The sequence below is a fragment of the Epinephelus fuscoguttatus genome, linkage group LG6 (assembly GCF_011397635.1).
Source record: "Epinephelus fuscoguttatus linkage group LG6, E.fuscoguttatus.final_Chr_v1".
Taxonomy (NCBI): Eukaryota; Metazoa; Chordata; class Actinopteri; order Perciformes; family Serranidae; genus Epinephelus; species Epinephelus fuscoguttatus.
Window position 1 is genome coordinate 35,629,898 of NC_064757.1, and position 15,530 is coordinate 35,645,427.

Here is a 15,530-nt window from a genome sequence, read left to right on the forward strand (position 1 = left end):
AAGGGAATATTTTAGATGCTGACTGTGTGTGTAAAAGTTGGAGTGAGTTTTCGCTGGTTAGAGAAGTATGCCTTCATTGCTTTCTGACAGAAAGTATTTTTTGTGCATAGATCTGGTGAAAAATAAATGTTTGGATTAAAATGAATAGATTATTTTACCCAGAAAAGACTTTCTGCCAGAAAACCCTGAAGGCAAACCTTTCTCATGTGCTGAGTTTTCTGAACCAAGCTGATTGTATCCATGGGGCAGCTTGTGACTCAAGAGAACTACTGCTCCCATGATGCACAGGTAGTAGCACCGTTGAAGTTCAAAGTTCAAACATTACAGTAAAAATAGGGTACTTGCTGGCTGGCTGCTTGTGTGTTCGCTGGGAATATAAACAACTTGGTGGTCACGGAGCACCCTAATCGGTTGCCACCGCACCGAAAACCGGCAGAGGAAACCGAAGATGGCCCTCAGCTAATCGGCGCCTTCTCTCGCTCTGTTGTCGGCGGATTTACAGAACGACGGCTAGCTGGGTGCTAACGTTAGCACGCTAGCTTGCCAGGAGCACATAGCAACTGCTGCTAGCTAACGTCACTGGACTGGTACTCTTTACTCTCAAGGCTGCAGCTATGTTCGTCCAGGAGGAGAAAATATTCGCAGGGAAAGTGTTGAAAATACACATCTGCACTATGGACGGCACGGAGTGGTTGGAGGAGGTCACGGAAGACACCACTGTTGAGAAACTGAAGGAGAAGTGCTTGAAACATGTAGGTTTTTGGCTTGTTTGACTCTCCCTTGTTGCATTTTTTTGTCCTGTCACTCCTTTGCTTGGGGTGTTTGCAGCCTAACATGCCCTCTGTGTAAACTGCCAGTGTCAGTGTCACTGGCTTTGTATTTATAGTAACTGGGTAGACCTTGCTATTTATAATTTAGCAGGTTGGCTGCCCCTCTCAAGCTAGCTAGCTAACTGTCCGACTCTGCCCCTTTCTCAGCTCCCAGTGGCTAGTCTGACAGGCATGTTGCTTTACTGCTTGTCTATTATTACACAGCTCATCTCACTTCTCCTTCTATGGCCTCTATAGCATAACCTCAAGTGGTGGTCCCTGTTAACGTCTCATGTTTACTTGGGGAAGGTGCAGATTCAGTGACATATTATATGTTGCAGCATCATATTGGCCAGGTCATCATGATAAGGGCTGATATTTATGTTCAGACATCAGGCTTTTAGTAATACTTTTATTTTATCTACCTTTATAGGTTCAGTGTTGAAACAGCCAGTGGATTAAATCATAGTATAGCCTATCAGAAAATAATGAAAACAACTTGTCACAAATAAGAGATGAGATAAGATAAAACTATTGATCCCACACACCGGGGAAATTCACATGTTACAGCAGCTCAAATAGCAGAGATAGAAAAGCAAGTTGAATGGCAATAGAATACTTATAGAATAAAGATAAAATACAAAAAGATACATATATATCAGAATTTAAAAAATAAAGTACTAAATTTAGACATAAATATACACTTATGCTATTTAAAGTACCTTTAAAAATAATTCCTCGCAGTCCCAGGTTAGGTTTTCAAATGTTTTGTTTCGTCTGACCAAAAGATACTTAATTTACAATCATATGATAAAGAGAAAATACTGACAGAGAGGGAATTTTTCTCTTTTTCTTTCTTGATGTTTGACATCAACAGTAAATCGATTATTAAAATTGTTGTGGATACATTTCCTGTGAATCGAATAGCCTAATTTATGGAGAATCCATTGACAACAATATAAATAACTAATAAATCATTCAAACTATTTGCAAAGTAAAAGTGCCAGACATACTTTTCGTTTAAATAGGCTAATTGTGAATTGAGTCTTTTCAGCTTTTGCACTGTCGATGAAACAAAAAACACAATTCGCAGTTGTCACTTTTTTCTAACATTTTCTATTTGCTGAAACTGTCACTACATCCACACAGTAGTGCATGAGACAGACAGTCATGCTCCTCTGCCTCATCATAGTGATACTGATGGCATTTGCTAGAATCTACCAAGGCTGAAGGAAAACAACCAGTCAGCGCCAAGGAGTCTCTAATGCAGCTGTCAGTCATGTCAATCACTGTCAAATTAGTGCATCACTGCATCGCCTACATATCCCCTCAGATGTTTTCAGAAACATATTTTAGTGTACTGTTTAGCTGTAATTGGCTGGTGGGTCACAATCTTTCTCATTTTACAGCTAAACAGTATACTAAAATATGTTTTTGAAAACACTTGGGACGAGAACTAGGCAATACAGTTACAGAATCTTGATTCATGTTTGATCAGCGCTGCCTAGTTTGACAGTTTGGCTGCAGTTCAAGAGCAGTGATTGACATGATTGACAGCTGTGTTAGAGACTCCTCAGCTCTGATTGGTTGTTTTCATTCAATTACAGTGGATTTTTGCAAATGCCGTTAAGAGGAGCAATTTTTTTTTTTTTCACGGGTTGTGTGGATTGTGACAGTTCTGGAAAATATGACACAAATATGACTTAAGTAAATAGGAAAAAAAATTACAGATTACTTGACAATAACAAGAGCCCCTCCTGTTTGCTGTTTATTTCTGAGATGCTTCATAATGTGCTTGCTTTACAGTATGTGCACGGAAGTCTAGAAGACCCCAAAACACTTACCCACCATAAACTCATACATGCTGCTACAGAGAGAGTCCTCACCGACACTAAAACAGTCGCTGATGAAAATCTGAAAGATAAAGGTATGGAACACTCTATTTAAAGTTCCGGGATTATGATCGTCCTACACTGTATTCCTTGAGCTGACCATGTTTCATATACGTTGTAGAGGTTTTGCTGCTCATAAAGAAAAGGCCGCCACCGACCCCTCCAAAGATGCTAGACGTTAGTTCAGAGGAAAAGGTAAGCTCGCAGCCAGACAGCATGAGAAATGTGGCGTCTTTATTTTGCCTGCTTTTAATTATGTCCTTTTGTCGTTCATCGTGGTTGTCACAGAAGAAACAAGATAACAAGGCTCCAGACAAAGACGCAATTCTTAAAGCCACCGCCAACCTGTCCACACGCCACACTGACCGCACTGTTACCCAGCATAACATCAGAGATGTAAGGCTCTTGGTGGAATGGATTTAGATTAAAGAAACCTAACATGCAGATTCTATGAATAAGACTCACAGTTTAAGTTTGTGTGTGTGTGTGTGTGTGTGTGTGTGTGTTTGTGTTGTTCCAGTTTCAGACGGAGCTAAGAAAAATCCTGGTTTCTCTCATTGAAGTCGCCCAGAAGCTTCTCGCCTTGAACCCTGATGCTGTTGAACTTTTCAAAAAGGCCAATGGTAAAGCTAAAAATACCTTACAACAGTTTACAACTCAGGGAAGCAAGCTTTTTTTCTGCTAAAATATGACAAAAATTCAGTAATGTTCGAGACGTCTTATGCTATGATGGATCGTGAGGGGCTGTAACCAACCTCAGGTCACCCTGGACAAGTCTGCAGTGTGTTACAACATGAACACATTGACCTCTGAGGGCAGCACAGGGTTTTAAGTTGACATATGGGCAGAAACCTGAGCACCCAGAGTTTACCAACACAGAGGTGGGGGATAACATTCAAACTCCACACAGAAAGGTTACAGCTGGCGGCTCTCAAGCAACAGTGCAAACCACTGAGCTACTTGTATAAACTGATTAAGTCTATTTTAATTTAAAGCTCTGACAGGTGAGGTATAAGATATTTCTGTTTTGTCTTTTTGTACTGTTGAAGTTTTTGCCATCAAGCTAAATGTAGTGAACCTCATTAGAGTACATATTTCAGTATGTATTGTTGCTTCAAGAATAGATCCCGATGTTTATTGTTGTAGACATTTCACACATATTCCCCAACTCCCCAGTTTCAATTCTCTGATCTCTTTGTGTTTCTGCTTTTCATAGCGATGTTGGATGAAGATGAAGAGGACCGGGTGGATGAAACGGCCCTTCAGCAGCTCACCGAGATGGGTTTCCCCGAGAGCAGAGCCATCAAAGCTCTTAGATTGAACCAGTAAGTCTGAGTCGGTTAAATTACAACTCACTCACAACTGAAAATGAGTAGAAGTGATTTAGAAAACAAACCTTTCTCATCTCATTCTTTCTTTCTGCAGCATGTCGGTGACCCAGGCAATGGAGTGGCTTATCGAGCATGTAGATGACCCCTCTGTAGACGCACCCATACCTGGCCAGGACTCCTCTGGGGCAGCAGGAGCCACAGCTGCTGCCACACCGGGCCCCTCAGCCTCAGCCTCTGCCTCAGCTTCCGCCTCAGCTTCAGCCTCAGCCTCAGCCTCCGCCTCTGCCTCTGCCTCTGCCTCTGCCTCAGCCTCAGCCTCCGGTCCTAACCTCCTCCGCAGCCTCTCTAGCCAATCGAGCACAGAAGAGAGCAGCAGGCAAGACGAGCTCACAGAGATCTTCAAGAGGATCCGCAGGAAACGGGAGTTCAGACCGGACTCAAGAGTGGGTGGCTTTATGAATATTACTTTTATACAACTCATTTCAGAGCTTTCCATTACTCTGTATTTTGTAGAAAGATGGAAGATGCAAGACAGCCTCACTTCTGCTCCAGGATCATAAATTTATTTTGCCAGATACCAGACGCAGCTGTAATAACTGTCAGACTGCTCAGTCTATAATGGCATCATAAAACATACAGTATATAGGACTGGAATTGATGAACGGAGGCAGCCTGTTAACTCTGTGAACAGAGAATAATGAAATCTGCACTCATGGATATACAGTGTTAGTTGTTTTAGGTGTTTTTATATCACTTTGATTGCGTTCAGAGTCTTCTCATTTCCCTAACTGCAGAGCTTAATGTACCTCTGTTATCCAAGGCAAAATTATTACTATCTCCAAAAATAGAAAAGTTATTAAAACGCCATCACCCAACAAAACTCTTCCTCCTACTCCCATTTTGATGGTTGGAACACTCAGTCACTTCTTCCACTGTGCTGAAATGTTTTTTCCCCAAAGACACCTGCTGAGCTCCTCAGAAGTGTGACTGTATATGCTGTATTTATTAGACCGAGAGATATTAAACTGAACACGTCATTATTTGCTGTCTTTGTCTCTGCAGGCTGTCATTGCATTGATGGAGATGGGGTTTGATGAAAAGGAGGTGGTTGATGCTCTGAGGGTGAATAATAACCAACAGGATGCTGCGGTAGGTTTACACGTCCATGTCTGTGGTGTTTACATGCAGAGCTAGGGCTGAAAAAATACAGCAGTACCAGATTTGAAAAATAGCTCTTTATTTTTGTTTCTCACTGTGTGTTTCTGTCCTGCAGTGTGAGTGGCTGCTGGGTGACAGGAAACCTTCTCCAGAGGATCTAGACAAAGGCATCGACACCAACAGCCCGTTGTTTCAAGCCATTCTGGAGAATCCAGTGGTCCAGTTGGGTCTAACTAATCCCAAGACCCTGCTAGGTACAGTCAGATCAAATTTAGTGGACATGACAGGATAGTTGGTGACTTTGATAACAAACAAAAAATCAAGTGAATCACACTTCAGAGGAAAATTCTGATCTAAATAATGTCAAAAACTTTCACTCTGTTGTGTGGTAGTGCTTTTTCAGTAAACGCAACAAGCTTTACAGAATGAGGATGTTTAACAGTGTGACATCTGACGGCGCTTTCACATGTGCAGTGCAGTTCATTTGGTTCTGACCAATGTTTAAAAAAAGATGCACGGTTGCATTTCAGCGCCAGTTTGGTTTGTTGTCACACTCACTTAAAGAGATCGTGCACCCAAAAATGAAAATTCAGCCATTGTCTACTCACCCATATGCCGAGGGAGGCTCAGGTGAAGTTTTAGAGTCCTCACATCACTTGCAGAGATCCAAGGGGAGAGGAGGTAGCAACACAACTCCACCTAATGGAGGCTTACGGCGCCCCAGATTCAAACGTCTAAAAACACATAATTGAAACCACAAAATATCTCCATACTGCTCGTCCGTAGTGATCCAAGCGTCCTGAAGCCCCGACATAAAAAGTTGTTTGGAAGAACATCATTTGAACTCTGTTTTTAGCCTCATTGTAGCCTGTAGCTCTAACTGCCTCTCTGTGCACTGCGCTCAACACATGAACGCAGTGGAGGTGTCGGTGGTGTGGTGGATGGTGCTGGCGCCCAATGTAAAGAGGCATTGCCTCGCTGTGGCGGCTGCAGGTTCGGGTCCGGCTCGCGGCCCTTTGCTGCATGTCAGTCCCCACTCTCTCTCTGTCTCCCCATTTCACTCTGTCCTGTCATTAAAGGCAAAAAGCCCACAAAAATAATCTTTAAAAAAAACAAAACAAAACACATGAACGCAGTGTCCATTTCTCACGGTCTCGCGCAAGCTCGCACATGTGAGCGCAGTGCACAGAGAGGCAGTTAGAGCTACAGGCTACAATGAGGCTAAAAACAGAGTTCAAATGACGTTTTTCCTAACAGCTTTTTATGTCGGGGCTTCAGCACACTACGGACGAGCAGTATGGAGATATTTTGTGGTTTCAGTTATGTGTTTTTGGACGTTTGAATCTGGGGCACCGTAAGCCTCCATTAGGTTGCTACTCCCTCTCCCCTTGGATCTCGGTGTTTTGAGGACTCTGAAACTTCACCTGAGCCTCCCTCGGCATATGGGTGAGTAGATAATGGCTGAATTTTCATTTTTGGGTGCTCTATCCCTTTAACATAGATCCTGTGCGGCCGCTGTGTTTTACTCTTTTCACTCACTTTTTATTGGGGATATAATCTCTTTATATCTAAACAGACAGAGTAGGACACAATCTTAACAAACATCTGTTTTTAACTCTAAATATACACTCAACAGCCACTTTATTTGATACACCTGTTCAACTGCTTGTTATTGCAAATCATGTGGCAGCAACTCAGTGCATTTAGGCAAATAAGCAGCAAATGTGTGATGCTTTCATGTCAATATGGCCCAAAATCTCTGATGAATGTTTCCATTCCTCTATGAATTGATGCCACAAAGAATTAAAGGGATAGTGCACCCAAAAATGAAAATTCAGCCATTATCTACTCGCCCTCATGCCGAGGGAGGCACTGGTGAAGTTTTAGTGTCCTCACAACACTTGCGGAGATCTGAGGGGGGAGTGGGTAGCAGCACAACTGCACACCTAACGGCTAATGGCGCCCCAGATTAAAACGTCCAAGACCACATAATTGACACCACAAAATATCTCCATACTTCTTGTCCGTAGCTCGTCAATGTTTGTTTACTTCCTGGATTTTTCCCACATGGAAATTCTGACCAATCAAGAGCAGCTTTCTCATGCAAGGCATTTGATCTGGTCCGCTTGTAAATGCTGCCATGAGAACATGAACCAACTCTAGGCTATTATACAACTTTGTGACAAATTAGTCCCTGATTCAGACCAAAGCAAGACAACTCTAGGTCTGAAAGCACCCTTAGACATAACAACATGGAAACAAGGGTCCAGGTTGAAAAATACCAGAGATAGCCTCTAAGAGTTTGTAATCAACAGATGGATTTAATAGTTTGAGTTCATGCTAATATCAGTTCACCATCACAAAATCATTACCTTCATACCACTTAGACGCCCTTCACAAGGGATCTAGGAGAAGAGACTGTTTTTACATTTTATTATAAAGAATTTTTAAAAACAGCTGGATTTTGTTGAATATATTTCTTACCAGTGTGCTTTGTGTGTGTACGCAGCATTTGAAGACATGTTGGAGAATCCTCTGAACAGCACCCAGTGGATGAACGACCCGGAGACCGGCCCAGTCATGCTCCAAATATCCAGAATCTTCCAGACCCTCAATCGCACATAGAGCCTCCTGGTGACCCCGTGTGACTGTGGCAGCTTGTGTGTGTGTGCGACCATATTGGGGTGGGTGTGTGGGTGTGTGTGTGTGTGTGTGTGTGTGTGTGTATGGATCTATGTGTGTGTATCTGAGTGTGGCAGAGACACAAGTATTGTTTTTGCCTTGTAAAGACAAAGCTGGAGGAGTCAGAGTATGAATTAAGATGTTACACATATAACTATTTATAACAGTACAGTAAAAACACTTATACGAAACAAATGTTAACATAAACATTATTACAGTAATAATAATAAAAATGAGATTTAGTATGTTGTTTTTACATTTTAACGAGAACAATTTATAGTCATGACAGACATGATTTATTTTATATAATTTCTCCATGTGCAGAAATGACATCAGACATCGATTTAATGTTTACACTTCAAAGAAAACTGTTTTTGTATGTTTTGCAATATTTAAATATCAATTACAGTTTTGTCTGTCTCTTTAAATTGTTACGTTTCATCTGTGGTGAATGTGTGGATGATTTCTGTCGGTATCACGTTCTGTTTCTCTTCCCCCTTGGTCTTGTTTTTATCAGAGTGACCGCTTTTAATTGAGAGGCCGGTGGTCAAAGTTGAGTGTTCGTTTGGGTCGTTGAAAACGGCCTCACGGACACGTTACCTCTCTCTCCGTTCACGCCTGCGAGGTCACTGTAAGTCACCTGAGCACCTCTCAGTTCAAAGCAGAAAAGCTTCTTCGAGGATATTTATTTGACTTTCTTGCCTTTTAGACAAAAGCTGTACACTAAACTGTTTGTGTCTTAGTCATGTTTTTACAAGAAACTTATATATTAGGCCTGTGTGTTTATTGTCGATGTGCTCTTGAATGTCATATTATCATGTTGCGCTCATTTAGCACTTGTTCACCTCTATGGATATCACTCACTGCAGCACTGAGGGAGTTTAAAGAAGGGTTATGTCTCAAAAAGGCTGTGGTGGGATGTTAAACGAAGCTGAGCCTAATCAAAAGGGGTTTGCCTTTTTTAACCTTTAATTTTTGAATGATAAAGTTGCTCACTTCATGCTGCGGAGGTGCGAGCATCTTCACAAAGAAATAATAGAATTTGAGGCGCAACCAGTGTTGGTCTTTTGGTTTACTTTTTTTTTCTTCTTTTGAGAGCAGTGAACATTTATGCTGTCAAACCAAACCAAAATGTCACTATATAACCTGCCTTGTCATTAGTTGTACCCATTTAAAAAAAAAAAAATCCTGTATTTCTGTGCAATAGCAAGGACTTCTGTTGACCTGTAAAGAAATATATTTGATTTGAGTGTTAGAGATGTGTGAACTGCAATGGGTAGTGTGCTCTACAATATTAGCCTTTGCATTGAGTACTTAAAATCTCCAGCTATAAGAAGGCGAGCGTAGCCTCTCCTGGTTGTACCGAGAGCTAAAACACAAAATGGAGGATGGTGTGTTTTGCCAAGCTTTTGAGTGTTTTTATTCAATATTTAAAAAAAATGTGGTATTGATGTGACTTTCTGCTCAGGGAGGCTGAGATTGTTTTTCTAAACTTGTCATTACGGCAAACCTCTGCTCACCCCCGTCTAGTTTGGCATTTGAAAATGGCTTTAACTAATCTGTCTAGATCTTTATGAATAAGAGCACTACAGGACATGGTTTCGTAAATGCAATATTTGAAAATATTTAAATGTTTTTAGAGAGAAGTGTCTGTTTGAACTATGTATTATTACATTATTTATATCGAAGCCAAACTAGGAACTTGTTCTTATTTATAACATTTTTAGCAAACCTCGAAGCTAATCTACAAATGTGAAAAAAAATTAAATGATTCAAATGTTGTTTTTACAAACCATTGTAAAATGTGCTTACGGACTGGCAGGTCACAGTGTGAGTTAAAGTAGTGCAGCATGTCTGAATGATGAAGAAGGATTTCTACACGCGTCTCTGGAAGCCTCTCTGCACACTTTCCGCACTGCAGTGGACCTTCATCACGGCCACAGTGACCAGCTCTCTCACCACCTCCATGCTTTGCATTAGTTTGCATCAGAAACTCTCCCGTAGTATCATGAAACAAACTTTGGGAGATTGTACGTTTAAAGATCCGCAGGACATGCAGACGTCTTTCAAAAATGGTCAACAGGAACAGAAAATTAACAAAACGGACTTTATTGCTTTGGGACACCGAAGGAGTGTTGGACTCACAGGTTTTTGTTTTCACTCAGCTTCCATGCAGGACTGTCCCCGATTAACAACCTATGCAATATACTCTCACAGTCTGTTCATTCAGACAGCCTCATGGCTACTGGCATTTAAATCACTATTGCATTAAAGTTATTTTTTGTGGCTGTATGCTTTGGGCTCTGTGTTTTTCTTTGAGTGAATAATCAGTCAGGAAACAGGAGGCTTCATGTATAGAAGTGAGTGAATGAATGTATTTTTGTATGCATATGTAGTATTTAATTTGTCCCTCTGGGAGTGTCAGGTTGATGGGAAATTTTAGTAATAGCATGGATGCAATTTTGGAACCTGTGAAGGCTTACAGAAAACATTTTGATATGCCACAGTAAAAAAAATACAGCGAAGAAACAATGTGAAGTGTGTGAGAATTGCCACTAGGCTGCAGGTTGCAGGTTTCTGAGAGAGAAGTCTTTAAAGCCAACATTGATGAGAAATCCTTTAAGTGAGCAAAAACCTCCCCCTGCTAATAAAGCTCATGTGACATGAGGAAAAGCTCCAGAAAAGCTACTAAAAGGACCTAGTGATGTCAGTTACACCTTTCTCATTTTCACAATTATCTTGCACTTTGATTTGGAATGACTGATTCAAATAAGAGGACTTTTTTTTTTTTTAAAGTATATATTCAGCATTTGATTGACTAACTGACACATTGCTTACATATGACACACAATAATAAATAAAATATTACATTCAAAGGATGATGTAAAGTTAAATTGTTTTGGAGTCACATGATCAGAGACCTGACTTTGGATAACATCAACATCACTGCATATCTGTATATAACAAAAAATAGCCAAGGAAAAAAAAAGTTATTTAACAATTTTAACAGTTGATTTATAGAATGAGTGTATAATTTTTTTTTATAGTTGCTAATGACTATTTTACAAAAAATAATAAAAAAAATTAATTACATTTAATTTAATTTTATCTTATTTAATTTATTTTATTCTATTTTATTTTGTTTTATTTTATTTCATTTTATTTTATGATGTCTGTTTTCTTCTTTGAAAACAGGCATATTAACAAGGTCGCAAGCACTCATAAGGGCCCATTCTCCATGGAACACACTGTTTGAGGGCCCACTCTCTCTATGGGCCCCCCACCTCATGGGCCCTTAAAGTAAACCGCACTGCCTGCATTGGCTATATTTACACTCCTGGAGTCCACGATCTGTCTGTAAAACTGATTAAATCTCTTGAGTGAGCGTTGTCCAAAAACAGCTTTTAGATCTCCTGTCATCTGTATGATTGAGAGTCTTCATAGTTAAGTCATATTTTTAATATAGCCCAGTATCTCAAGTCACAAATTTACAATCTGAACGGCATATGACACCCTCTGTCCTTAGGCCTTCGACTCAGACGAGGTAAAACTCCCCCCAAAAGATCCTTTAACAGGGAAAAAAAAGTGAAAAGAAACCCTTAGGAAGCGCAACAGAAGAAGGATCCCTCTCCTCGGACAGACAGACGAGCATGTATAGATGTCGTATGTGCAGAAAAATTAGAGTTTAACTGTGAACTGAGGTGGGCTGAAGTCTGGTTGTGGGTTTCCTTGTGCATAACTGAGTCTCTCATATTTGATTTGGATGGCACTGTGAGTTTTCAGCAGGTCTAGATAATCAGAATTAATTTCAATATGCCTTTGTGCTCTCATCCAGGGCAGTTTCCTGCTGGTTGAGTCTGAGCTCGGTGTCCCAGACGTGTCTGAGCTGGAAGTTTGATTCTGCAAGCTGTTGTTCCCGAAGCCTGCAGTAGTCGTCCTGAGCTTTCTGCAGAGCCACGGTCAATGTCTGCTTTTCCTTCAGTGTTTTAATCTGCTGGGTTGAAGCTTCCTTGAGCTCGACGCGGTGCTTCTTACATCTAGTTTTTTTCTTTTTCAAGAGCAAAGGTGATTTGATCAAGTCTCTGTTGCAACTCTGAGTTTCTTGTCTTGTCCTGTTATAAGGCCTCTTCAAATTCTGCCTGTCTCGTCTTGCTCTCTGACTCCAGTGCTTTGAAACTGTCCACGATACACTGAAGCTTGGAGATAGTGAACTGATTCTCAGAGATGGTATCGTCTTTCTTTGACATCAAAGTGCTCAGAGAGACAACAGTGTTTAGATTTCACGCTGTCATATTCTTTCTCCATGACAGTGAATTTAGAATGCAGACTGCTTCTCTAAACCATCTGCTCAAAACACTCTCTCTCTCATTCTTGAGGGATGACCTTGAGAACTTTTCAGTGATCTGGCTCCTCTCTAAAGCCAGAGTCTTCTCTGAGAGCTCTTCCTCTTGGATCTGGATGTTTCGATACACTTTCGAGTTTGCTGTGAGCTTCTCGATCTTCCTGAAGCTGCTTTTGATCAAGCATAGAGAGCAGCCTTAAGTTCACCCTGCAGCCTTTTGTTCTCAGAAGCAAGTTCTTGGTTCTCACGAGTCAGACGGTCCTGTTCTTCGGCCCACTGGTTCACTTCCTCTTGAAGCGAGGAAACAATGTTGTCGTTGACGTCAATGTCGTTTTGAAGATTCAGGAGATTGAAGTGCAGGGTTTGAATTTCATCGCCCTTTTCCAGCGTTCCCTTAGAGCCTTGACTTCCAGCTCTGCTTTTTCTTTTTCCTGCTGACAAGAGGATGCTTCCAGATCGTTCCTGAGCTCCTCAATCTCCCTCTTGTCCTCTTCAAGCTCAGTGGCCATTTGGCTGATTGTTTCTTTTGAGCTTTGCTTTGCTCTGCTGCTGCTCCCTCTTTGACTTCATTAGATCAGCCACTTGTGCCTTCATGAGCTCTGTCTCAATACTGAGGCTGTTTTTTTCAGCTTGCTCCTTCCTTTGTAAGAGTGTCTTTTTCTTGAGGGTTTCTTTTCTGCTGAGCTCTGGCTGTATCTTCCTTCTTCAAGGCCTCTTCAAGAGCAGCTGTGGCTCTTTTGTCCTCCTCTGGGGCTTCCTGAAGACCAGCTGATTTCTCCAAATCTCTCAGATTCCTCCGTCTGTGAAACATACAGCAATTATTAGTTTGTGACCATGTGCAGTCTATATAAATTTTAAAATAATTTCTACCTCTGCAGTGCTCTTGGTTTCCTTTTAGGATCTGACCAAAATTAAATTACTTTCTCAAACAGTAACTCATTTAATGCGTTGAAAGAGATTTTACAGCGGTAAAAGTTTCAATGGAAATCATTTGTTTGCTTGGACTCACACTTGTGATGCCTGTTATAATCTCATAAAGTTGCGTTATAGTTAGATAGTGAAAAAACTGCAGAAGAAAAGATGATGAGAAAACCATATTGGTCAGAGGAGGAAAAATTATACTTCTGGAGGAATACAATCATAGAGAGCACAAGTAAATTTGATCCCCAAATACCAGAAAACAGAAAGCGACGAAAATTAATTCAGTCAAATCTGTAGTGTAAAATCAAAAGGGTATCCATCGGGTTCTCCTGGTGGCAAAACACTCTTCTCAGGGTGTGTTAGTTGTTTTTAAATGTATCACTATAAACTCTGTCATGTTGCAGTTAAGACAGTAACTGCAGTTGCTGAGGTCTATTGTGCAAATGTCTAGGGATTCCTTAAGTATAGGACCAAGACCAGGAGAAAACCATAAATACTTAAGTGAGCATTTAAAGAAAACCTAAGGGAGAAGACTTAAGGGTGTTTTATTTTGAGGAAACCTTAACTAGGACTTTAAGAAAATATTTACTTACAGTGTTTTGTGCAACCGGCCCCGGATCTTCTGCTACAGAACAATGACCTCTAATCATTTGGGACATCTGGGACAGGTGTGCTTTGTGTCCCCAGAGTGAAGACTAAACATCGGGAAGCAGCCTTTAGTTTTCATGCACCATACAACTGGAACAAACTCCCAGAAAACTGCAGGTCTGCTGCAACTCTCAGCTCTTTTAAATCAAGGCTAAAGACTTTTCTCTTTGCTGCCATCTTGTATATTTGTATATTCTTAGATATTTAATACTCTAGTGTTCTAAATCTGGGCCCAGTGAATGACCCTGACCCGGGGGACCCACTGGTTGTCTGGTTGGTACTGGTTGCGAATAGTTAAAATTGTGTTTACTATATTTAGTCTAACTGTAATTTGAAGCATTCTCTGGCACAATAATTTCCTTCGGGATAAATAAAGTTCTATTGAACTGAGTTAATTTAATCAAATATTTATTTCTTAAATTGCACTGTAACTTTGTTTTTTTCCCTATTCCCTAGCTCTTTAATGTCATATTGAATTGCATTTAAATGTTCTTTTATTATGTGCTTATTTTGCACTTTGTCAAAATGCTTTAGAAGTTTTATGTAAAGCACATTTAATTGCCTTGCTGCTGAAATATGCTATATATATATATAAACCTGCTTTGCTTTGCCTAGTGATAACTGTAACAAAAACAAAATGCTCACAAGTCATTTATAAATGAATTTAACTTGAAAATGCCTATTTCAATTGTGATGTTAATGCAATACTCTGGAGCCCTCATTTTCTTAATTATACAGCAGTCCTCTGAAAAAGATTACTAGAGCACACTTTAATTTATATTCTCAATATTTATAATTTTGTTTAAATGTCATAATTTAATCTATAGTAATTAGAATACCAAGTTATTTATTTATATTTTGACTGCACATAAATTAATGTTGTTACTCATACTTCGAAGAAAACCACTGAAACATTCAAGTTGTAATAAAATGTTTCACCACTAGATAGCAACATTTGTCAATGTCACAGGAACAACACAGGACTACATGAATAAAAATGTGGACAAATATTGTGATATGTTTATTCTGAAATATAATTTAAGAAGGAAGAACTGGGTATGGTAGATGTATTAGTTAACTTTTTACACAAATATTTCGGGTATTTTGGGTTTTGTGGTTACAACAAGTGTAGATAAATCACAGCAGATTTATAATCTGAGCCAAGTGATTTAATGGATGAATGAAGCATAACTAGGAGAGCCAGTTACGGATGATATATTATTGACAGTTATTACCAGTATTACTAGTAGAGGGCTGGAAGGTAATCACGCATGCGCAGTCGTCGCCTTTACGACGGCTGGGATGGTAATTACATTTCCATGGGCAGAGCGCGAACACACCGCCGGTTCTCGCTGCTCAGCGCGAGCCACTTAGATATGTGTTTACGTGTTAACTAACATGAGGCGTCTGGTACAGAGATAGACTTTTAAACGGGACAGTGTCCGTACGTCGTGTTTCTTCACCGGACAGCCCCCCTTTTCTGCCTGGCGTCTGTTTGAACTGAAAGCCTGCCGCGGAGCGGTTGTCACACAGGCCGCGAATCGGGTCTTGTTGCTGGGAGGAGACCGTCCAGACTCGCCTCCCCTGCTAGCATTATTAGCTGGCTACGATGCGCCGCTGCGGCTGGGGTATTTTCCACACAGCAGGCCACTGTAAAGCGAGGCAGGTCCTTGGATAATTGTTTACCCCGACGGAACTGAAGGGTGACTTGGAGACACACCACACCTTTCAAGGTAATGTCTTGCCA

The 15,530-nt window shown here is 40.6% G+C and overlaps 2 protein-coding genes across 4 annotated transcripts in view; both read left to right on the forward strand.

Moving 5' to 3' along the window:
• Nucleotides 1-314: 314 nt before the first annotated feature.
• Nucleotides 315-10,160, forward strand: ubac1 (UBA domain containing 1). Its single transcript, XM_049579275.1, has 10 exons — nt 315-752; nt 2,616-2,736; nt 2,823-2,896; nt 2,990-3,097; nt 3,222-3,324; nt 3,918-4,026; nt 4,127-4,475; nt 5,095-5,181; nt 5,306-5,444; nt 7,700-10,160. Exons 1-10 carry the CDS (start codon nt 615-617, stop codon nt 7,813-7,815), a joined length of 1,344 nt encoding a protein of 447 aa, XP_049435232.1. The 5' UTR covers nt 315-614; the 3' UTR covers nt 7,816-10,160.
• Nucleotides 10,161-15,075: 4,915 nt separating this feature from the next.
• Nucleotides 15,076-15,530, forward strand: part of camsap1b (calmodulin regulated spectrin-associated protein 1b) — a 34,365-nt gene continuing 33,910 nt past the window's right edge. For all 3 annotated transcript variants that reach the window (XM_049578394.1, XM_049578395.1, XM_049578396.1), the window contains exon 1: nt 15,076-15,516. The gene's annotated coding sequence lies outside the window, so the exon portion shown is untranslated. The remainder of the gene's footprint in view (nt 15,517-15,530) is intronic.

Excerpts from the sequence above, each read along its gene's own strand:
- ubac1 (XM_049579275.1), top strand. The coding sequence starts at position 615 with ATGTTCGTCCAGGAGGAGAAAATATTCGCAGGGAAAGTGTTGAAAATA. Across the intron at positions 4,476-5,094 it reads AGTTCAGACCGGACTCAAGA|GCTGTCATTGCATTGATGGA; the intron begins GTGGGTGGCTTT and ends TTGTCTCTGCAG. Across the intron at positions 5,182-5,305 it reads ATAACCAACAGGATGCTGCG|TGTGAGTGGCTGCTGGGTGA; the intron begins GTAGGTTTACAC and ends TCTGTCCTGCAG.